The sequence below is a fragment of the Pristiophorus japonicus genome, chromosome 30 (assembly GCF_044704955.1).
Source record: "Pristiophorus japonicus isolate sPriJap1 chromosome 30, sPriJap1.hap1, whole genome shotgun sequence".
In the NCBI taxonomy this organism is placed as follows: Eukaryota; Metazoa; Chordata; class Chondrichthyes; family Pristiophoridae; genus Pristiophorus; species Pristiophorus japonicus.
Genome location: NC_092006.1, coordinates 13017860 through 13042369, shown reverse-complemented (window position 1 = coordinate 13042369; position 24510 = coordinate 13017860). Strand labels below are relative to the sequence as shown.

General features: G+C 53.1%; 1 protein-coding gene across 1 annotated transcript in view; it reads right to left on the bottom strand.

Annotated features, from left to right (window-relative positions):
* The window catches only part of lrrc71 (leucine rich repeat containing 71), a 138345-nt gene that overhangs the window by 54494 nt on the left and 59341 nt on the right, over window positions 1-24510 (bottom strand). The window contains exons 3-5 of the mRNA XM_070868495.1: window positions 20431-20525; window positions 8856-8975; window positions 8182-8331 (exon numbers count right to left, since the gene is read on the bottom strand). Of these exons, the coding sequence (XP_070724596.1) occupies window positions 8182-8331; window positions 8856-8975; window positions 20431-20525 (365 nt within the window). The remainder of the gene's footprint in view (window positions 1-8181; window positions 8332-8855; window positions 8976-20430; window positions 20526-24510) is intronic.

The following is a 24510-nucleotide window of genomic DNA, read 5'->3' as shown; positions in this document are numbered from 1 at the left end:
CGATGCCGGGCCACCACACATGGGATCTGGCTGTGGCCTGGGTGGGTGCTGTATAGATCGCGTATAAATGTTTCTCTGCCTTTCTTGGGCAAGACCACGTGGATTGCCCCACAAAACACAGTCCCCCTTTAAGGACATTTCGTCTTTGCGCCTGTGGAACCGCTTGATCTCTTCCTGCATCTCCGCTGAGACGCTGAACCAGCTTCCATGGAGGGCACAGTTTTTTTTACCACGGACAGTAAAGGATCCTGGCCGGTACTGGTCCTAATCTGGCGGGCCGTAACGGGTGACTTTTCGTTTTCGAATGCATCCATCACCATGAGCAAGTTTGCAGGCTGTGCCATTTCCACCCCGGTGGTGAGCAATGGTAGCCGACTGAGAGCATCAGCGCAGTTCTCTGTGCCCGGTCTGTGGCGGATTACATGTCGGCAGTGTGAGCGCCCATCTTTGGATGCGGGCAGAGGCATTGGTGTTAATCCCTTTGCTCTCTGAGAATAGCGATATGAGCGGCTTGTGGTCAGTTTCAAGCTCAAACTTGAGACCAAACAAATACTGATGCGTTTTTTTCACCCTGGAAAGGCATGCCAGAGCTTATTTTTCAACCATGCTGTAGGCCCTTTTGGCCTTGGACAGACTCCTGGACGCACAGGCAACCGGTTGCAAAATCCCCAATTCGTTAACCTGTTGTAACACACACCCGACCCCGTATGACGACGCATCGCAAGCTAATCGTTTACATGGGTGAAACAGAACAAGCAGTTTGTTTGAACATAACAGTTTTCTGGCTTTCTCAAAGGCAGCCTCTTGTGAATTCCCCCATACCCAGTCGTCTCCCTAGCACAGTAGCACTTGTAGGGGTTCGAGCAGGGTGCTTAACCCGGGTAGGAAATTACCGAAATAGTTGAGGAGTCCCAGGAACGACCGCAGCTCCGTCACGTTCTGTGGTCTCGGCGCGTTCTTGATGGCCTCCGGCTTGGTGTCGGTGGGTCTGATGCCGTCTGCCGCGATTCTTCTCCCTAAGAACTCGACCCCTGGTGCCAGGGAAACACACTTCGACGTTTCAACCTGAGTCCCACGCGATCTAGCCGACTAAGAACCTCTTCCAGATTCTTCAAGTGTTGGATGGTGTCCCGACCTGTGACCAGTACGTCGTCTTGGAAAACCAATGTGCGTGGAACCGACTTTAGCAGGCTCTCCATGTTCCTTTGGAAAATTGCTGCGGCCGAACGAATCCCAAATGGGCACCCGTTGTAGATGAACAGATCTTTGTCCGTGTTGATGCAGGTGAGGCCTTTTGAAGACTCCTCCAGCTCCTGTGTCATGTAGGCCGAGGTCAGGTCCAACTTGGTGAACGTCTTTCTTCCAGCCAAGATCGCAAATAGGTCGTCTGCCTTGGGTAGCGGGTACTGGCCCTGCAGCGAAAAACAGTTAAGCGTTACTTTATAGTCCCCACAAATTATGACCGTGCCATCACCTTTGAGTACCGGAACAATCGTACTGGCCCAGTCGTTGAATTCCACCGGCGCCATGATGCTCCGATGATGCTTTCTCGCTGCAGCCTGTCCACTTTCTCTCACATCATACTGCCCGTGCCTTGTGGTGGATGGGTCGTGTACCAGGAACCAAGTTGATCTGCACTTTTGCCCCCGAGAAACTTCCAATGCCTGGCTTGAACAACGATCAAAATCTGCTCAGAACCTGGGCACATGACTCGTCGTCGACGCACGAAAGCGCTCGGATATCGTCCCTGTTCCAGCGGATTTTTCCCAGCCAGCTTCTGCCGAAGTGTGGGTCCATCCCCTGATACAATTCCATAGTGGGAGTTCGTGCACTGTTCCATCATAGGAGACTTTGACTTCTGCGCTGCCAATTACAGGGATCAGCTCTTTGGTGTAAGTTCTTAGCTTGGTGTGAATGGGTCTGAGCTTGGGCCTGTGTGCCTTGTTGCACCAGAGCCTGTCGAAGGCCTTTTTGCTCATTATGGACTGACTCGCACCCGTGTCCAGTTCCATGGAAACTGGAATTCCGTTCAGTTCAACTTTTAACATAATCGGTGGACATTATGTGGTGAAGGTGTGTACCCCGTACACTTCTGCCTCCTCGGTTCGAGTCTCTGGTTCAGCCTGATCCACCATGGATCGATCTTCCTCTGCAACGTGGTGGTTCGCAGGGTTTGCAGCTCGCCTGCACACTCGCTGGAGGTGTCCCATTGGTCTGCAGCTGCTGCACGCATAGTGCTTGAAGCGGCATTGATGGGCCCGATGATCACCTCCACAACGCCAACAAAGTGTTAACTGCCTGACATTAACGATTGATGGCAGACTCTGGGTCATCTGAGGTCGTGCAGCGGCCGGCGTGTACATTCTGCTATGTATATTCCTGCTCAAAAACGACGTTACTTTGTGCACAACACTGGTCGAAACCTCTTTATGCTACGAAATTTGTTTGGTTTTATCGCTGGTGGACATAAATGCCTGGGCTATCATTATGGCTTTTGTTATATATGTGGACTTGTATTTACTCTGTACAGCCATCAGAGGGCTCATCCCCTGGAGTCCCAAGAGATCCCATAATCCCTTGGGAGCATAGGTATTTAAGGAGGCCTCACAGGTTGGAGAGGCACTCTGGAGACCTGCAATAAAAGATTAAGGTCACACTTTACTTTGAGCTCACAGTGTTCAGTCTGACTCTTTCGCCATACACAATAACTGGCGATGAGATACAGATAGCGAACCCAAAGATGCAGAGAACAGTGGGCATCCTGGAGAAATTTTCGGAGGGAGATGATTGGGAAACTTTTGTGGAGCGACTCGACCAATACTTGGTGGCCAACGATCTAGATGGGGAAGAGAGCGCTGCCAAACGAAGGGCGATCCTCCTCACCGTCTGTGGGGCACCAACGTATGGCCTCATGAAGAATCTGCTCACTCCAGCGAAACCCACGGAGAAATCGTACGACGATTTGTGCACACTGGTCCGAGAGCATTTGAACCCGAAGGAAAGCGTTCTGATGGCGAGGTACCGGTTCTACACCTACAAAAGGTCTGAAGGCCAGGAAGTGCCGAGTTATGTCGCCAAGTTAAGACACCTTGCAGGACATTACAAATTTGGAGGACATTTGGAGCACATGCTCAGAGACTTTTTCATACTTCGCAAACTTTTGACTGTAGAGACCCCAACCTTGAGTAAGGCCATAGCGATAGCCCAGGCGTTCATTGCCACCAGTGACAATACTAAGCAAATCTCTCAGCACACAAGTGCTGCTACAAGTACTGTGAACAAAGTGATGTTGTTTTTGAATCATAACGTACAGGGCAGGTCACACATACCTGCAGCTGCATGTCCGCAGATGTCTCAGAGTCCACCATCAAGGGTGATGAATGCAAGGCCATTAACACCTTGTTGGTGCTGTGGGGGTGATCATCGTTTCCATTCCTGCCGATTCAAAGAGTACGTTTGCAAGGGCTGTGGAACAATGGGACACCTCCAAGTGTGCAGGCGAGCTGCTTAGCCTGGTAAACCTGCAAACCACCATGTTGCAGAGGAGGACAGATCTACGGAGGATCACTACGAACCAGAGCCTCAGATAGAGGAGGCAGAGGTACATGGGGTGCACACATTCACCACAAATTGTCCCCCGATAATGCTGAATGTTGAACTAAATGGACTCCCGGTGTCAATGGAGCTGGACATGGGCGCGAGCCAGTCCATCATGGGCAAAAAGAGTTTCAAAAGGTTGTGGTGCAACAAGGCCTCAGTCTTAACTCCAGTTCGCACGAGACTAAGAAGTTACATGAAAGAACTGATTCCTGTAATCGGCAGTGCTACCGTAAAGGTCTCCTACGATGGAGCGGTGCACAAGCTACCACTCTGGGTGGTACCGGCGATGGTCCCAGGCTGCTGAGGCAGGAGCTGGCTGGGAAAGATACGCAGGAACTGGGACGACATCCGAGCGCTATCGCCCGCTGACGACACTCCGTGTGCCCAGGTCTTAAACAAATTTCCTGCGCTGTTCGAACCAGGCATCGGGAAATTCCAAGGAGCAAAAATGCAGATCCACCTAATTCCGGGGGCACGACCCATCCATCACAAGGCAAGAGCAGTACCGTACATGATGAGAGAAAGGGTAGAGATCGAGCTAGACCGGCTGCAAAGAGAGAGATCATTTCACCAATCGAGTTCAGCGATTGGGCCAGTCCTATTGTCCCAGTTCTCAAGGGAGACGGCACCGTCAGAATCTGTGGCGATTACAAAGTAACTATCAATCGTTTCTCCCTGCAGGACCAATACCCACTACCAGAGGCCGACGACCTCTTTGCAACGCTGGCGGGAGGAAAGACGCTCACGAAGCTGGATCTGACTCCAGCCTACATGACGCAGGAACTGGAGGAATCATCGAAAGCCCTCACCTGCATCAACACGCACAAAGGTCTTTTCATTTATAACAGATGCCCGTTTGGAATCCGATCAGTGGCGGCGATATTCCAGAGAAACATGGAAAGCTTACGGTAGTCAGTCCCGCACACCGTGGTCTTCCAGGACGACATCTTGGTCACAGGTTGGAACACAGTGGAGCACCTGCAGAACCTGGAGGAGGTTCTTAGTCGACTCAACCACGTGGGGCTCAGGTTAGAACGCTCGAAGTGCGTTTTTCTGGCGCCTGAAGTGGAGTTCTTGGGAAGGAGGATTGCAGCGGACGGCATCAGGCCCACCAACACGAAGACGGAGGCAATCGAGAACGCACCGAGGCCACAGAACGTGATGGAGCTGCGGTTGTTTCTGGGACTCCTGAACTACTTTGGTAACTTCTTACTGGGTCTCAGCACCCGGCTAGAACCACTACATGTCTTACTACGAAAAGGGGGCGAATGGGTTTGGGGCAAAAGCCAAGAAAATGCCTTTGTAAAAGCGAGAAAATTGTTATGCTCAAACAAATTGCTTGTGTTGTATGATCCATGTAAGCGTTTGGTACTAGCATGTGATGCGTCGTCATATGGCATCGGGTGTGCAACAAGCTAATGATTTCGGGAAACTGCAACCGGTTGCTTATGCCTCCAGGAGTCTGTCGAAGGCCGAGAGAGCCGACAGCATGATTGAAAAAGAAGCGTTAGCGTGTGTCTATGGGGTAAAGAAAATGCATCAAAAATTGTTTAGGCTAAAATTCGAATTGGAAACTGACCATAAGCCACTTATATCCCTGTTTTCCGAGAGTAAAGGGATAAATACCAACTCATCGGCCCGCATCCAGAGATGGGCGCCCACGTTGTCCACATACAACTACTCCATCCGCCACAGGCCAGGCACAGAAAACTGCGCCGATGCTCTCAGTAGGCTGCCACTGACCACCACGGGGGTGGAAATGGCGCAGCCCGCAGATCTAGCCATGGTTATGGAAGCATTTGAGAGTGAGCAATCACCCGTCACTGCCCCGCAGATCAAAACCTGGACAAGCCAAGATCCCTTATTTTCTCCAGTCAAAACCTGTGTGCTTCACGGGAGCTGGTCCAGTGTCCCAGTGGAAATGCAGGAAGAGATAAAGCTGTTCCAGCGGTGCAAAGATGAAATGTCTATACAGGCAGACTGCCTTCTGTGGGGCAGTCGAGTAGTGGTCCCCAAGAAGGGCAGAGACACCTTCATCAATAACCTCCACAGTACCTACCCAGGCATCGTAATGATGAAAGCGATAGCCAGATCCCACGTGTGGTGGCCCAGTATTGATGCGGACTTAGAGTCCTGCGTTCACAGATGTAATACAGGCTCGCAGTTAAGCAATGTACTCAGGGAGGCGCCGCTAAGTTTATGGTCTTGGCCCTCCAAACCGTGGTCTAGGGTACACGTCGACTATGCAGGCCCGTTCTTGGGTAAAATGTTCCTTGTGGTTGTAGACACGTACTCCAAGTGGATTGAATGTGAGATAATGTCGGCTAGCATGTCCGCTGCCACTACTGAAAGCCTGCGGGCCATGTTTGCCACACACGGTTTACCCGATGTCCTGGTGAGTGACAACGGGCCATGTTTTACCAGTGCTGAGTTCAAAGAATTCACGACCCGTAACGGGATCAAACATGTCACATCTGCCCCGTTTAAACCAGCGACCAATGGTCAGGCAGAGAGAGCAGTGCAAACCATCAAGCAAGGCTTGAAGAGGGTAACTGAAGGCTCACTGCAGACTCGCCTATCCCGAGTCCTGCTTAGCTACCGCACGAGACCCCACTCACTCACTGGGATCCCACCTGCTGAACTGCTCATGAAAAGAGCACTTAAGACAAGGCTCACGTTAGTTCACCCTGATCTACATGAACAGGTAGAGAGCAGGCGGCTTCAACAAAGTGCATACCATGATAGTGCAAATGTGTCACACGAGATTGAAATCAATGATCCTGTATTTGTTTTAAATTATGGACAAGGTCCCAAGTGGCTTCCCGGCACTGTCGTGGCCAAAGAGGGGAGCAGGGTGTTTCGGGTCAAACTTTCAAATGGACTCATTCACCGGAAACACTTGGACCAAATCAAACTCAGATTCACGGACTATCCTGAGCAACCCACCTTGGACCCTACCTTTTGTGACCCCCCAACATACACACCAGTGGCAACCGGCACCACGGTTGGCCACGAAGCAGAACCCATCATCCACAGCAGCCCAGCAGGGCCCAACACACCAGGCAGCCCAGCAAGGCCAGTTGCACAGCAGCCCAGCGAGGCCCCAACAAATGATTCAACAACACCAGCTTTCACACCGAGATGATCAACCAGGGCAAGAAGGGCCCCAGATCGACTCACATTGTAAATAGTTACAGTATTGACTTTGGGGGGAGTGTTGTTATATATGTGGATTTGTATTTACTCTGTACAGCCACCAGAGGGCTCATTCCCCGGAGTCCCAAGGGATCCCATAATCCCTTAGGAGCGCAGGTATTTAAGGAGGCCTCACAGGTTGGAGAGGCACTCTGGAGACCTGCAATAAAAGACTACGGTCACACTTTACTTTGAGCTCACAGGGTTCGGTCGGACTCTTTCTCCATACACTACAGCTTTGCTCAGATTCGGTGTTTCAACAGTCAATAGTTTGCGAAGGATTACCTCATGGCCAATCCCAAGCACAAAAAAGTCTCTTGGCATTTGTTCAATTAATCCATCAAATTCGCAATCTCCTGCAAGGCGTCTTAGCTCACCACTTCCTGGCCCTCCGACCGTTGACACGTGCAGAACCGATACCTCGCCATCAAAACGCTTTTCTTCAGATTTAGGTGCTCCCGGACAGCGTACACAATTCTTCATCGGATTTGGTTGTTGGTTTTACCGGAGCGAGAAGATTCTTCATGAGGCCATCGGTTGTTGCCCCACAGACGGTAAGGAGGATCGCCCTTCGTTTGGCAGCGTTCTCGTCCCCTTCCAGCTCGTTGGCCACGAAGTATTGGTCGAGTCTCTCCACAAAGGCCTCCCAATCGTCCCCTTCTGAGAATTTCTCCAGGATACCAACAATGCTTTGCATTTTCACGCGGTTGTTCGTTACCTCGTCGCCAATTGTTATGCTCATAATAAAGAATGAAACTGAGTACTGTGCACAATGAGTCAGTGTGACCTTAGCTCCTTTAATTAGACTCCAGAGTGCAGGTACCGCGTGGGAGGCCTGCTTATATACAGTGCTCCCAAGGGATGCTGGGATCCCTTGGAACTCCAACAGGTACACCCTCTGATGGTGGTGTGATACAGGTTGCCAAGGGTTACATACATAACACCTAACAGCACTGTGGGAGCACCTTCACCATGGACTTCACCACCACCTTCTCGAGGGGCAATTATGGACGGCCAATAAACGCCGGCCTTGCCAGCGATGCACACATCTCGTGATTGATTTTTTTTTTTTAAATTCTGGCCTTATGGGCATCCCATGTCTTTCTTCGGCCCACCTTTACAGGGAGGGCATTCAACCATGCCAGGCTGGAAATCCCATTTTAAACCCGGTCTCCTCTCTCCTCCACTAAAAACCTTGTGGAAGCCCATCCCTTTCACAAAGTTTTGATCCTCATTCTCCCCACTCCACCCTCCAGGTGGCACAGTGCCCATTCCCTTATGTTTTCTATTTTAAGGTGCTTTATGTACATTGAATGCTGCTGTTGAAGCTTTCGCTCAGAGACTGATCATTCGGCGATCAGCTCTGTACAACCTCAGCCTCCCTACCTCTGATGTAAATAGCTTTCACTAGCTTTGATTCGTCATTCTCCTGCTCCGTCTGTATGCTGGGTCTGAAGAAAGAGATCGGCTCCTTCGTCGGGGCTATGGATGAATTAAAGCTTTTCTCTGAAGCAACGACAGATTCCATGCCATCTGCTGGAAGGCGAAGTACATAGTGAGTGGAACAGCAAGAGAAGGCCAGCAGTCAGCATAGCAGACAACACCTGACCCTCCCCAGCCCCGCACCCACACACCTCAGACCACCCACCAAACACAGGCACCCCAAACGCGCACACCCCCAAACGCGCACACCCCCAAACGCGCACACCCCCAAACGCGCACACCCCCAAACGCGCACACCCCCAAAAACCCCTCCCCCGCCCCCCTCCCGCAAACGCAGCCCCCGTCCCAAACGCGCACCACCACAAATGCGCACCCATCAACCGGCAAGCCCCAACATCAATCAACGCAACTACCCCAAGACTCAACATGAATGACACGTTATTCACCGTTTCCTTTTATGCCCAGTACCCTGAAAGCCTATATCACATTTGAATAACCCCAGGTGTCTGCCTGGCTCCAGAGCGCCTGGTCCTAACCTCCCAGTTAAATGGAAATTGAACAGGAATTCTGAATTTACAGCAAGGTGCACGAGAAACGAATGGCGGACGATTGCTCACACGGAAGGCTGGGTGTGAATGCTTGGGGTCTCAGCATCACGATCGGGACAGCCAGGATCTCCATTCGGGCGCACAGTTCGTTAAAGTCCAGCTCCAGGATCCCGGTGCACACATAGTCCTCTGCAAACACAAAGCAAGGACACAAGACATGCAATTAGTGAGAGACAGACACTTCCCAAAGTGCCTTGAATACTGCACCAAGCCCCGCCAGCTAGCGTGCACCTGTCCCACAAAGCACAGGGCATGTGGAGCTCCACCCACATCTGAACTAACTTCGCACAGTTCAGTCACAGCAACAGCTGCAACACCACATCCTCATTCTGGGCTCTCCCCGCCGCCACCAGGTACACACACGGCAAGGACACTAGCCTCTCGTGTTACAGTGAGGGGTGTGGGGTATATCAGTGTTACAGTGAGGGGTGTGGGGTATATCAGTGTTACAGTGAGGGGTGTGGGGTATATCAGTGTTACAGTGAGGGATGTGGGGTATATCAGTGTTACAGTGAGGGGTGTGGGGTATATCCGTGTTACAATGAGGGGTGTGGGGTATATTAGTGTTACACTGAGGGATGTGGGGTATATCAGTGTTACAGTGAGGGGTGTGAGGTATATCAGTGTTACAATGAGGGGTGTGGGGTATATCAGTGTTACAATGAGGGGTGTGGGGTATATCAGTGTTACAGTGAGGGGTGTGGGGTATATCTGTGTTATAGTGAGGGGTGTGGGGTATATCAGTGTTGCAGTGAGGGGTGTGGGGTATATCAGTGTTACAGTGAGGGTTGTGGGGTATATCAGTGTTACAGTGAGGGGTATGGGATACATCAGTGTTACAGTGAGGGGTGTGGGGTAAATCAGTGTTACAGTGAGGGGTGTGGGGTATATCAGTGTGTTACGGTGAGGTGTGTGGGATATATCAGTGTTACAGTGCGGGGTGTGTGGTATATCAGTGTTACAGTGAGGGGTGTGGAGTATATCAGTGTTACAGTGAGGGGTGTGGAGTATATCAGTAGTACAGTGAGGGGTGTGGGGTATATCAGTGTTAAAATGAGGGGTGTGGGGTATTTCAGTGTGTTACAGTGAGGGGTGTGGGGTATATCAGTGTTACAGTGAGGGGTGTGGAGTATATCAGTCTGCAACGGGGAGAGGTGTGGGGTATATCAGTGTTAAAGTGAGGGGTGTGAGGTGTATCAGTGTGTTACAGTGACGGTTGTGGGGTATATCAGTGTTACATTGAGGGGTATATCAGTGTTACAGTGAGGGGTGTGAGGTATATCAGTGTTACAGTGTGGGGTATATCAGTGTTACAGTGAGGAGTGTGGGGTATATCAGTGTTACAGTGAGGGGTGTGGGGTATATCAGTGTTACAGTGAGGGGTGTGGAGTATATCAGTCTGCAACGGGGAGAGCTGTGGGGTATATCAGTGTTAAAGTGAGGGGTGTGAGGTGTATCAGTGTGTTACAGTGAGGGGTGTGGGGTATATCAGTGTTACAGTGTGGGGTATATCAGTGTTACAGTGAGGGGTATATCAGTGTTACAGTGAGGGGTGTGGGGTATATCAGTGTTACAGTGTGGGGTATATCAGTGTTACAGTGAGGGGTGTGGGGTATATCAGTGTTACAGTGAGGGGTGTGTGATATATCTGTGTTACAATGAGGGGTGTGGGGTATATCAGTGTTACAATGAGGGGTGCGGGTTATATCAGTGTTACAGTGAGGGGTGTGGGGTATATCAGTGTTACAGTGAGGGGTGTGGGGTATATCAGTGTTACAGTGAGGGGCGTGGGGTATATCAGTGTTACAGTGAGGGGTGTGGGGTATATCAGTGTTACAGTGAGGGGTGTGGGGTATATCAGTGTTACAGTGAGGGGTGTGGGGTATAGCAGGGGAATGGGAACCAATGCAGGGAGACAGAAGGAAACAAAATGGAGACAGAAGCAAAAGACAGAAAGGAGCGGAGTAAAAGTGGAGGGCAGAGAAACCCAAGGCAAAAAACAAAAAGCGCCACTTTGTAGCAAAATTCTAAAGGGTCAAAGTGTCTTAAAAAGACAAGCCTGAAGGCTCTGTGCCTCAATGCGAGGAGTATTCGGAAAAAGGTGGACAAATTAACTGCGCAGATAGCAGATAATGGATACGATGTGATTGGCATCACGGAGACATGGCTCCAGGGTGACCAAGGCTGGGAACTCAACATCCAGGGGTATTCAACATTTAGGAAGGATAGACAGAGAGGAAAAGGAGTTGGGGTGGCGTTGCTGGTTAAAGAGGAAATTAATGCAATAGTAAGGAAGGACATTAGCTTGGATGGTGTGGAATCGGTTTGGGTGGAGCTACGGAATACCAAAGGGCAAAAAAACGCTCGTGGGAGTTATGTACAGACCTCCAAACAGTAGTAGTGATGTTGGGGAGGGCATCAAACAGGAAATTAGGGTTGCATGCAATAAAGGTGCAGTTATCATGGGTGACTTTAATATGCATATAGATTGGGCTAACCAAACTGGAAACAAAACGGTGGAGAAGGATTTCCTGGAGTGCATAAGGGATGGTTTTCTAGACCAATATGTCGATGAACCAACTAGGAGGGAGGCTATCTTAGACTGGGTGTTGTGTGATGAGAGAGGATTAATTAGCAATCCCGTAGTGCGAGGCCCCTTGGGGAAGAGTGACCATAATATGGTGGAATTCTACATTGGGATGGAGAATGAAAGGGTTAATTCAGAGACCATGGTCCAGAACTTAAAGAAGGGTAACTTTGAAGGTATGAGGCGTGAATTGGCTAGGATAGATTGGCGAATGATACTTCAGGAATTGACTATGGATGGGCAATGGCAGACATTTAGAGACCGCATGGATGAACTACAACAATTGTACATCCCTGTCTGGCGTAAAAATAAAAAAGGGAAGGTGGCTCAACCGTGGCTAACAAGGGAAATCAGGGATAGTATTAAAGCCAAGGAAGTGGCATACAAATTGGCAACAAAGAGCAGCGAACCCGGGGACTGGGAGAAATTTTGAACTCAGCAGAGGAGGACAAAGGATTTGATTAGGGCAGGGAAAATAGAGTACGAGGGGAAGCTTGCAGGGAACATTAAAATGGACTGCAAAAGCTTCTATAGATATGTAAAGAGAAAAAGGTTAGTAAAGACAAATGTAGGTCCCCTGCAGTCAGAATCAGGGGACGTCATAACTGGGAACAAAGAAATGGCAGACCAATTGAACAAGTACTCAGTATTCACTAAGGAGGACACAAACAACCTTCCGGTTATAAAAGGGGTCAGAGGGTCGAGTAAGAAGGAACTGAGGGAAATCCTTATTAGTCGGGAAATTATGTTGGGGAAATTGATGGGATTGAAGACCGATAAATCCCCAGGGCCTGATGGTCTGCATCCCAGAGTACTTAAGGAGGTGGCCTTGGAAATAGCGGGTGCATTGTCAATCATTTTCCAACATTCAATAGACTCTGAATCAGTTCCTATGAAGTGGAGAGTAGCCAATGTAACCCCACTTTTTAAAAAAGGAGGGAGGGAGAAAACAGGGAATTATAGACCGGTTAGCCTGACATCGGTAGTGGGTAAAATGATGGAATCAATTATTAAGGATGTCATAGCTGCGCATTTGGAAAGAGGTGACATGATATGTTCAAGTCAGCATGGATTTGTGAAAGGGAAATCATGCTTGACAAATCTTCTGGAATTTTTTGAGGATGTTTCCAGTAGAGTGGACAAGGGAGAACCAGTTGATGTGGTGCATTTGGACTTTTAGAAGGCTTTCGACAAGGTCCCACACAAGAGATTAATGTGCAAAGTTAAAGCAGATGGGATTGGGGGTAGTGTGCTGACGTGGATTGAGAACTGGTTGTCAGACAGGAAGCAAAGAGTAGGAGTAAATGGGTACTTTTCAGAATGGCAGGCAGTGACTAGTGGGGTACCGCAAGGTTCTGTGCTGGGGCCCCAGCTGTTTACACTGTACATTAATGATTTAGACGAGGGGATTAAATGTAGTATCTCCAAATTTGCGGATGACACTAAGTTGGGTGGCAGTGTGAGCTGCGAGGAGGATGCTATGAGGCTGCAGAGTGACTAGGATAGGTTAGGTGAGTGGGTAAATGCATGGCAGATGAAGTATAATGTGGATAAATGTGAGGTTATCCACTTTGGTGGTAAAAACAGAGAGACAGACTATTATCTGAATGGTGACAGATTAGGAAAAGGGGAGGTGCAATGAGACCTGGGTGTCATGGGACATCAGTCATTGAAGGTTGGCATGCAGGTACAGCAGGCAGTTAAGAAAGCAAATGGCATGTTGGCCTTCATGTCGAGAGGATTTGAGTACAGGGGCAGGGAGGTGTTACTACAGTTGTACAGGTCCTTGGTGAGGCCACACCTGGAGTATTGTGTACAGTTTTGGTCTCCTAATTTGAGGAAGGACATTCTTGCTATTGAGGGAGTGCAGCGAAGGTTCACCAGACTGATTCCTGGGATGGCGGGAAAGACATATCAAGAAAGACTGGATCAACTGGGCTTGTATTCACTGGAGTTCAGAAGAATGAGAGGGGATCTCATAGAAACATTTAAAATTCTGACGGGTTTAGACAGGTTAGATGCAGGAAGAATGTTCCCGATGTTGGGGAAGTCCAGAACCAGGGGTCACAGTCTAAGGATAAGGGGCAAGCCATTTAGGACTGAGATGAGGAGAAACTTCTTCACCCAGAGAGTGGTGAACCTGTGGAATTCTCTACCACAGAAAGTTGTTCAGGCCAATTCACTAAATATATTCAAAAAGGAGTTCGATGAAGTCCTTACTATTAGGGGGATCAAGGCGTATCGCGAGAAAACAGGAATGGGGTACTGAAGTTGCATGTTCAGCCATGAGCTCATTGAATGGCGGTGCAGGCTCGAAGGGCCGAATGGCCTACTCCTGCACCTATTTTCTATGTTTCTATGTGTTGCAGTGAGGGGTGTGGGTAAATCAGTGTTACAATGAGGGGTGTTGGGGATATCAGTGTTACAGTGAGGGGTGTGGGGTATATCAGTCTGACAGTGAGGGGTGTGGGATTTATCAGTCTTACAGTGAGAGGTGTGGGGTATATCAGGGTGTTACAGTGAGGGGTGTGGGGTATATCAGTGTTACAGTGAGGTGTGTGGGATACATCAGTGCTATATTTCCAACAGTCTGTCAACTCTGGATCAGTTCCTATGGACTGGAGGGTAGCTAATGTAACACCACTTTTTAAAAAAGGAGGGAGAGAAAAAACAGGTAATTATACACCGAGTAGCCTGACATCAGTAGTGGGGAAAACGTTGGAATCAATTATTAAAGATGAAATAACAGCGTATTTGGAAAGCAGTGACAGGATCGGTCCAAGTCAGCATGGATTTATGAAATGGAAATCATGCTTGACAAATATTCTGCAATTTTTTGAGGATGTAACGAGTAGAGTGGACAAGGGAGAACCAGTGGATGTGGTGTATTTGGACTTTCAAAAGGCCTTTGACAAGGTCCCACATAAGAGATTGGTGTGCAAAATCAAAGCCCATGGTATTGGGGGTAATATACTGACGTGGATAGAGAACTGGTTGGCAGATAGGAAGCTGAGAGCCGGGATAAACGGGTCCTTTTCGGAATGGGATGCAGTGACTAGTGGAGTGCCGCAGGGCTCAGTTCTTTACAATATACATTAATGATTTGGATGAAGGAATTGAATGTAATATCTCCAAATTTGCAGATGACACTAAACTGGGTGGCGGTGTGAGCTGTGAGGAGGATGCTAAGAGGCTGCAGGGTGATTTGAACAGGTTAGGCGAGTGGGCAAATGCATGGCAGATGCAGTATAATGTGGATAAATGTGAGGTTATCCACTTTGGAGTCAATAACACGAAGGCAGAATATTATCGAATGGCGGCAGATTAGGAAAAGGGGAGGTGCAATGAGACCTGGGTGTCATGGTACATCAGTCATTGAGCTTGGCATGCAGGTACATCAGGCGGTGAAGAAGGCAAATGGCATGTTGGCCTTCATAGCGAGAGGATTTGAGTATAGGAGCAGGGAGGTCTTACTGCAGTTGTACAGGGCCTTGGTGAGGCCTCACCTGGAATATTGTGTTCAGTTTTGGTCTCTTAATCTGAGGAAGGACGTTCGTGCTATTGAGAGAGTGCAGCGAAGGTTCACGAGACTGATTCCAGGGATGGCTGGACTGACGTAAGAGGAGAGACTGGATCAACTGGGCCTTTATACACTGGAGTTTAGAAGGATGAGAGGGGATCTCATAGAAACGTATAAGATTCTGACGGGATTGGACAGGTTACATGCGGGAAGAATGTTCTCGATGTTGTGGAAGTCCAGAACCAGGGGACACAATCTTAGGATAAGGGGTAGTCCATTTAGGACCGAGATGAGGAGAAACTTCTTCACTCAGAGAGTTGTTAACCTGTGGAATTCCCTGCCGCATTGTTGATGCCAGTTCATTGGATATATTCAAAAGGGAGTTAGATGTGGCCCTTATGGCTAAAGGGATCAAGGGGTATGGAGAGAAAGCAGGAATGGGGTACTGAGGTGAATGATCAGCAATGATCTTCTTGAATGATGGTGCAGGCTCGAAGGGCCGAATGGCCTACTCTTGCACCTATTTTCTATGTTTACAGTGTTGGGTGTGGGATATATCAGTATTACAGTGAGAGGTGTGGGGTATAACAGTGTTACTGTGAGGGACGTGGGATATATCAGTGTTACAGTAAGGTTGTGGGTTATATCAGTGTTACAGTAAGGGTTGTGGGGTATCTCAGTGTTACAGTGAGGGGTGCGGGGTATATCAGCATTACCATGAGGTGTGTGGGGTATACAAGAGTGTCACAGTAAGGGGTGTGGAGTTTATCAGTGGTACAGTGAGGGGTGTGGGGTATATCAGTGTTACAGTGACGGGTATGGGTTATATCAGTGTTACAGTGAGGGGTGCGGGGTATATCAGTGTTACAGTGAGGGGTGTGGGGTATATCAGTGTTACAATGAGTGGTGTGGGATATATCAGTGTTACAGTGAGGGGTGCGGGGTATATCAGTGTTACAGTGCGGGGTATATCAGTGTTACAGTGAGGGGTGTGGGGTATATCAGTGTTACAGTGAGGGGTGTGGGATATATCAGTGTTACAGTGAGGGGTGCGGGGTATATCAGTGTTACAGTGAGGGGTGTGGGGTATATCAGTGGTACAGTGAGGGGTGCGGGGTATATCAGCGTTACAGTGAGGGGTGTGGGGTATATCAGTGTTACAGTGAGGGGCGTGGGGTATATCAGTGTTGCAGAGGGGTGTGGGGTATATCAGTGTTACAGTGAGGGGTGTGGGGTCTATCAGTGTCCCAGGCCTTGCAGGGACAGGAGCACCCCCTGCTGTATTGTTCTCAGGAAGAACAGTGGACTCTGTTAACTTTCTTCCCCAATCTCCTGAATGAGCACCCAGCAGGCCCCAATCCTCCGCACTCCCGACACCCACCACTGTCGCAGTGATGCCGGCCAATTTGTCTGTGAGGGTGCGGGGTCTTGGGATGATAGCTGCACCCACTCCTGTCCTCAAGCAGCATCAACCTGCACACAATTCCAGCTGGGCGGTCACTTGACAGCGGTCAGGAGCAGGACCACTGGCGAAATTCCAGCATGACTGGCTCCAGAGGAGCTGCGGCCAATGGCGGCTCCCCTCCCCTGACTGAGTTCAGCCGCCCCGGCCCCGAGCGGGAATCAAATCTGGCAGCTCTTCCCCTCCGTTACACATCCTTTCTCTAAACACAACTACCGAGGGTTCAGTGCAATCATTCAGATTTACAGTGTCAGCCGTGGCTCACAGGGCAGCACTCTCGCCTTGGCATTGGAAGACTGTGGAGTCAAGTCCCACTCCAGGAACTTGAGCACAAACATCTTGGCTGAGGGAGCGCCGCACTGTCGGAGGGGCGGTGCTGAGGGAGCGCCGGTACTGAGGGAGCACCGCACTGTCGGAGGGACAGTACTGAGGGACAGTACTGAGGAAGCGCCGCACTGTCGGAGGGGCAGTACTGAGGGAGCACCGCACTGTCGGAGGGGCAGTACTGAGGGAGCGCCGCACTGTCGGAGGGGCGGTACTGAGGGAGCGCCGCACTGTCGGAGGGGCAATGCTGAGGGAGCGCCGCACTGTCGGAGGGGCGGTACTGAGGGAGCGCCGCACTGTCGGAGGGGCCATGCTGAGGGAGCGCCGCACTGTCGGAGGGGCGGTGCTGAGGGTGCGCCGCACTGTCGGAGGGACGGTGCTGAGGGAGCGCCGCACTGTCGGAGGGACGGTGCTGAGGGAGCGCCGCACTGTCGGAGGGACGGTGCTGAGGGAGCGCCGCACTGTCGGAGGGACGGTGCTGAGGGAGCGCCGCACTGTCGGAGGGGCAGTACTGAGGGAGCGCCGCACTGTCGGAGGGGCGGTACTGAGGGAGCACCGCACTGTCGGAGGTGCCGTCTTTCAGATGAGACGTTAAACCGAGGCCCCGTCTGCCCTCTCGGGTGGATGTAAAAGATCCCGGGGCCACTATTGGAAGAAGAGCAGGGGGAGTTCTCCCCGGTGTCCTGGGCCCAATATTTATCCCTCAACCAATATCACTAAAGCAGATGATCTGGGTCATTATCACATCGCTGTGTGTGGGAGCTTGCTGTGCGCAAATTGGCTGCCGCGTTTCCCACAATACAACAGTGACTGCATTGCAAAAGTTCATCATTGGCTGTAAAGCGCTTTGAGATGTCCGGTGGTCGTGAAAGGTGCTGTATAAATGTAAGTCTTTCTTTCATTTCTTTGACTGTGTATGTCTCGGAGATCGATTTCAGTGCAACCGCCTGGTGTGACTGGGTTGCCCCAGGAGGCAGTGCAGTGGGAGCCAAGATGCTTTTGAGCGAGATTCAATCGACAGTGAGGCAAGTCCAGGGCTATTGTCTGGTGTGGGAATGTCCGGAAGCGTTCCTTCCATTCTGGTACACAACTCCTGTGTGTCGCCCTGAGAGCCGATTATCAATCCCGGCAGACGCGATTGAACTTTGCTTCAGCACTCACAGGGCCATGAACCACCTCTCGGGGGGGAGCGGGAGGGGCTGTGAGAATGACGTACATTGTGTTGTGTTTCACAGCGTCCACTCTCAACGTCAGGGCATCTAATCCTCGAATCATAGGGGCCGATTTTCAGCCAAGTGCCGCCTATGGCCAGCGAGGTACCGGACGGTGCTCTGGGCAGGATATTCATGGCCGAGGACCCTCGAAGGTCGGCAAATGGACGACGTACGCCACCAATCTGGGCGGCAGCGGGCGGGAGGTCGAGTTCTCGGCGGCAGAGGCGCTTGTCGCCCGTCGCCCGCCGAGGATGGAGTCGGGCCCACGGAGGGTGGAAGACCTGAAAAAAAAACCAACAGCAACAAATACAAAAACTATCGGAAGACCTTCAGGGGACCCCATGCAGGTAAGTCGCCGTGGGAAAAAAAGTATTGAAATGTTCACTTTTTTCAGGTTCTTCAGCCTCACCGTCGGGGACAGACCAGCCTCCAGCCAGCGGCCCGCCCCCGTTCTCCCGCCGACAGGAATCTGGGAGCTCGGCGGGCGGGAGCTCAGGTGCGCCACTCAGCCGTCCGCAGGGGGTTCCCGGCCACTCTCCCCTCCCTCCCGCCCGCCCGCTCCAGGCTCCCCCAAAAGTGGCACTGGGCGGATTTTCAGGAGGAATGTCGGCGGCAGTGGGCCGTGAGGTGCTGGAAAATTACGGCATAGAAGGAGGCCATTCTGCCCATCGTGTCTCCCCTCAGCCTCCTCTGTTCCAAAGACAACAACCCCAGCCTATCCAATCTTTCCTCATCGCTAAAATTCTCCAGTCCCGGCAGCATCCTGGTAAATCTGCTCTGCACCCTCTCCGGTGCAATCACAGCTTTCCTGTAATGTGGTGACCAGAACTGCACGCAGTACTCCAGCTGTGGCCTAACCAGTGTTTTATACAGTTCGAGCGTAACCTCCCTGCTCTTGTATTCCATGCCTCGGCTAATACGGAGCTCCCTGGACAACGAGGCCACTGTCGCCCTCCTCCTGTAAAGCTGTGCAGAGACAGAGGATCAAGCCAGCGACCTGCTGGTCTGTGTGGTTCAGTTGCACGTTGTCTTTACCACCCGGTGACAATGTTGGCTGTGAATCTCCCAGCTGGGTATTGTAGCGTTTCATGTCTCTCTGCACCAACGATGGTTGCCATACTGGACTTTAATATGTGGCATAGAATGATAAATCACAGGAGGAGGCCATTCGGCCCATCATGCTTGTACTAGCTCTTTGAAAAGAGAGATTCAATCAGTCCCACTCCCCCCGCTCTTTCCCCACAGCCCTGCAAATCTTTTCTTTTCAAGTATTTATCCAATTTCCCACTTGAAAGTTGCAATGTACGCCCCTGTGAGTATGCTCAGAGGTTTGAACATAAGAAATAGGAGCAGGAGTAGGCCATACGGCCCCTCGAGCCTGCTCTACTCAATACGGTCATGGATGATCTGATCCTGGCCTCAACTCCATTTCCCCGCCCACTCCCCATAACCCTTGCCTCCCCTGTAATTCAAAAATCTGTCTATCTCCGCCTTAAATATATTCAATGACCCAGCCTCCACAGCTCTCTGGGGCAGAGAATTCCAAAGACCCACAACCCTCAGAGAAGAAATTCCTCCTCATCTCAGTTTTAAATGGGCGGCCCCTTATTCTGAAACGATGCCCCCTAGTTCTAGATTCCCCCACGAGGGGAAACATCCTCTCTGCATCTACCCTGTCAAGCCCCCTCAGAATCTTATACGCTTCAATAAGATCACCTCTCATTCTTCTGAACTCCAATGAGTATAGGCTCAACCTTTCTTCATATGACAACCCCTTCATCTTAGAATATCCCTCTTTAAATACGGAGACCAAAACTGTACACAGTGCTCCAGGTGCGGTCTCACCAATACCCTGTACAGTTGTAGCAGGACTTCCTTACTTTTATACTCCATCAGCTTTGCAATAAAGACCAACATTCCATTTGCTTTCTTAATTACTTGCTGTTTGCTGAGCTGTTGAGTTGGGAGTGGCTTAGCCAGTCACGAGATGTTCACAAGACTCAATATAACCCCAGCCAGTTGGGTTCGGGGGATCCACGATGGGGCAGATGGTTGTGAGCCTGGTGGATGAACTGGTAATGTGTAGTGTGATTGGTAAACAGTTGCTAATAAACCAACTAGTTCTTAATAGCAATGTGCTGCTATGAATTCTTAAGCAAAGAACCCATGAAGCAAATACATTACAAAAGTCACTAATGATTCTGCTCCCACTGTCCTTTCAGGCAGCGCGTTCCCGATCACAACAACTCACTGCGTAAAATAACGTTCCCACATCTCGCCCTCTGGTTCCATCGCCGATTATCGTCAATCTGTGTCCCTCTGGTTACCAACCCTCCTGTCAGTGGGAACAATTTCGCCTTATTTACCCTGTTAAATCCCTTCATGATTTCGAACATCTCAATTAAACCTTCTCTGCTGCAAGGATTAGTGTTTGTATTTGGGTGACACACCGCAGTCAGACAGTCGCTCGTATTTACCAGCAGTCTTTGGGCCCTCGTCCTCCACAGGGGTGGCAATTTTCTCTCTCAGCGTTCGCTCCACTTTCTTCCCCGCCTTTACCTTCTTCACCGCACTGCGGAGAGGGAAATAACAGAACTCAGCCAGTGGGAAAAGATGGGGGGCCAGGGATCCAGCTTGCCAGCTGCTCATCGCACTAACAGAGGGCAGCGAGAGGAAACGAGGTCACGGCTGGGCGCGAGTGCCACACAGACAACACTTCCATAGGGTCACTGGGTCAGATTAAAGGGCAGCTCAGTCCCGTGGAATTCTCATCCTGTGCCATGTAGGAACTCCAGGACACTTCCCAAGTCCGGGACGACCACGTATGCCGGAGGTGTCACCGGCTGGAGGAGCTCGAGCTCCGGGTTTCGGAGCTCCAGACTGAGAGCTTTGTGGATCGCACGTTTGAGGAGGTGGTCGACCTGTAAATAAGGAGTGCGCAGGCAGAGAGGGAGTGGGTGACCGCCAGACAGAAAACGAGGCAGTTGGTCCCGAAGTACACCTCACTCTCCAACCAGTATTCGGTTCTGAGTACTTCAGAACTAGGAGCAGGAGTGGGCCATTCGGCCCCTCGAGCCTGCTCCGCCATTTAATACGATCATGGCTGATCCGATCATGGACTCAGCTCCACTTCCCCGCCCGCTCCCTTATCGGTTAAGAAACTGATTATCTCTGTCTTAAATTTATTCAATGTCCCAGCCTCCACAGCTCTCTGAGGCAGCAAATTCCACAGATTTACAACCCTCAGAGAAGAAATTCCTCCTCATCTCAGTTTTAAATGGGCGGCCCCTTATTCTAAGACCATGCCCCCTAGTTCTAGTCTCCCCCATCAGTGGAAACATCCTCTCTGCATCCACCTTGTCAAGCCCCCTCATAATCTGATACGTTTCGATAAGATCACCTCTCATTCTTCTGAATTCCAATGAGTAGAGGCCCAACCTACTCAACCTTTCCTCATAAGTCAACCCCCTCATCCCCGGAATCAACCGAGTGAACCTTCTCTGAACTGCCTCCAAAGCAAGTATATCCTTTCGTAAATATGGAAACCAAAACTGCACGCAGTACTCCAGGTGTGGCCTCACCAATACTCTGTATAACTGGAGCAGGACTTCCCTGCTTTTATACTCCATCCCCTTTGCAATAAAGGCCAAGATTCCATTGGCCTTCCTGATCACTTGCTGTACCTGCTGGGTTTGGGGGTGTGAGGGGTGGGGGGTGAGCTGTGTGAGGGGGTGAGACTCGGTGTGGGGCCCTGACCTTTACCTGTCCCGGGGTGAGGGGTGAGGGTGGGGTATGGGGGGTGTGGGGGCTCAGGCTCGGTGCGGTGCGGGGCCCTGACCTTTACCTGTCCTGGGGGGAGGGGTGAGGGGGGGTATGGGGGTGGGGGGATATGGGGGCTCAGGCTCGGTGCGGGGCCCTGACCTTTACCTGTCCCGGTGAGGGGGTGTATGGGGGGGGTATGGGGGGGTGGGGGGGTATGGGGGTGTGGGGGCTCAGGCTCGGTGCGGTGCGGGGCCCTGAACTTTACCTGTCCTGGTGAGGGGGGGGAGGGGGTGTATGGGTGGGGTATGGGGGGGAGTGGGGTATCGGGGCTCAGGCTCGGTGCGGTGCGGGGCCCTGACCTTTACCTGTCCCGGGGTGGGGGGTGGGGTATGGGGGGTATGGGGGCTCAGGCTCGGTGCGTGGCCCTGGCCTTTACCTGTCCCGGGGGGAGAGGTGAGGGTGGGGTATGGGGGGTGTGGGGCTCAGGCTCGGTGCGGGGCCCTGACCTTTACCTGTCCCGGGGGGAGGGGTGAGGGGGGGTATGGGGGGGGTATGGGGGGTGTGAGGTCTCAGGCACGGTGCGGGCCCCTGACCTTTACCTGTCCCGGGGTGGGGGGGGGGGGAGGGGGGTGTGGGGGCTCAGGCTCGGTGCGGTGCAGGGCACTGACCTTCACCTGTCCCGGGGTGGGGGGTGAGGGGGTGTATGGGGGGGGTATGCGGGGAGGGGTGAGGGGTATAGGGGGGGAGGGGTGAGGGGTATGGGGGGGGAGGGGGGAGGGGTATGGGAGGGGAGGGGGGAGGGGTATCGGGGGGAGGGGGGAGGGGTATGGGGGGAGGGGGGAGGAGTATGGGGGGGGAGGGGGGAGGGGTATGGGGGGGGAGGGGTATGGGGGGGGAGGGGTGAGGGGTATGCGGGGGGGGTGGGGGGAGGGGTGAGGGGTATGCGGGGGGGGGGGTGGGGGCTCAGGCTCAGGCACGGTGCGGGGCCCTGACCTTTACCTGTCCCGGTGAGGGGGGGGGAGGGGGTGTATGGGGGCGGGGGTGGGGGTGGGGGGGCTCAGGCTCGGTGCGGGGCCCTGACCTTTACCTGTCCCGGGGTGGGGGGGAGGGGTGAGGGTGGGGTGTGAGGGTGGAGTATGGGGGGTGTGGGGGCTCAGGCTCGGTGCGGGGCCTGACCTTTACCTGTTCCGGGGTGGGGGGTGAATGGGGGGGGCTATGGGGGGAGGGGTGAGGGGTATGGGGGGGGGGAGGGGTATGGGAGGGGGAGAGGGGAGGGGTATGGGGGGGGGGTGAGGGGTATGGGGGAGGGAGGGGTGAGGGGTATGGGGGGGGGAGGGGTGAGGGGTATGCGGGGGGGGGGGTGTGGGGGCTCAGGCTCAGGCTCGGTGCGGGGCCCTGACCTTTACCTGTCCCGGGGTGAGGGTGGGGTGTGAGGGTGGGGTATGGGGAGTGTGGGGGCTCAGGCTCGGTGCGGGGCCTGACCTTTACCTGTCCCGGGGTGGGGGGTGAGGGGGTGTATGGGGGGGGTATGGGGGGAGGGGGTGAGGGATATGGGGGGGGGAGGGATATGGGGGGGGGGAGGGGGAGTATGGGGGGGGAGGGATATGGGGGGGGGAGGGGTATGGGGGGGGAGGGGGGAGGGGTATGGGGGGGGGGAGGGGTGAGGGGTATGCGGGGGGGGGGTGTGGGGGCTCAGGCTCAGGCTCGATGCGGGGCCCTGACCTTTACCTGTCCCGGTGAGGGGGGGGGGGGTGTATGGGGGGGGTGGGGGGTGAGGGGGCTCAGGCTCGGTGCGGGGCCCTGACCTTTACCTGTCCTGGTGAGGGGGGGGAGGGGGTGTATGGGGGGGGGTATGGGGGGAGGGGGGGTATGGGGGGAGGGGTGGTATGGGGGTGTGGGGCTCAGGCTCGGTGCGGTGCGGGGCCCTGACCTTTACCTGTCCCGGGGTGGGGTATGGGGGCTCAGGCTCGGTGCGGGGCCCTGGCCTTTACCTGTCCCGGGGGGAGAGGTGAGGCTGGGGTATGGGGGGTGTGGGGGCTCAGGCTCGGTGCGGGGCCCTGACCTTTACCTGTCCCGGGGGGAGGGGTGAGGGGGGGTATGGGGGGGGGGGGGGGTATGGGGTGTGTGAGGTCTCAGGCACGGTGCGGGCCCCTGACCTTTACCTGTCCCGGGGTGGGGGGTGAGGGGGTGTATGGGGGGGGGGGGGTGTGGGGGCTCAGGCTCAGTGCGGGGCCCTGACCTTTACCTGTCCCGGTGAGGGGGTGTATGGGGGTGGGGGTGAGGGGGTGTATGGGGGGGGTATGGGGGGAGGGGGTGTATGGGGGGGGTATGGGGGGAGGGGGTGTATGGGGGGTGAGGGGGTGTATGGGGGGGTATGGGGGGAGGGGTGAGGGGTATGGGGGGAGGGAGGGGGGAGGGGGAGGGGGAGGGAGGGGGGAGGGGGAGGGAGGGGTATGGGGGGGAGGGGTGAGGGGTATTGGGGGGGAGGGGTGAGGGGTATGGGGGGAGGGGTGAGGGGTATGCGGGGGGAGGGGTGTGTGGGGGAGGGGTGAGGGGTACGCGGGGGGGTGTGTGGGGGCTCAGGCTCAGTGCGGGGGCCTGACCTTTACCTGTCCCGGTGAGGGGGGGAAGGAGGTGTATGGGGGGGTGAGGGGGTGGATGGGGGGGGGGGGAGAGGGGGTGTATGGGGGAGGGGTGAGGGGGGGTATGGGGGGGAGGGGTGAGGGGTATGCGGGGGGGGGTGGAGGGGGAGGGGTATGGGGGGGGGGGGGGGTGAGGGGGGTATGGGGGGGGAG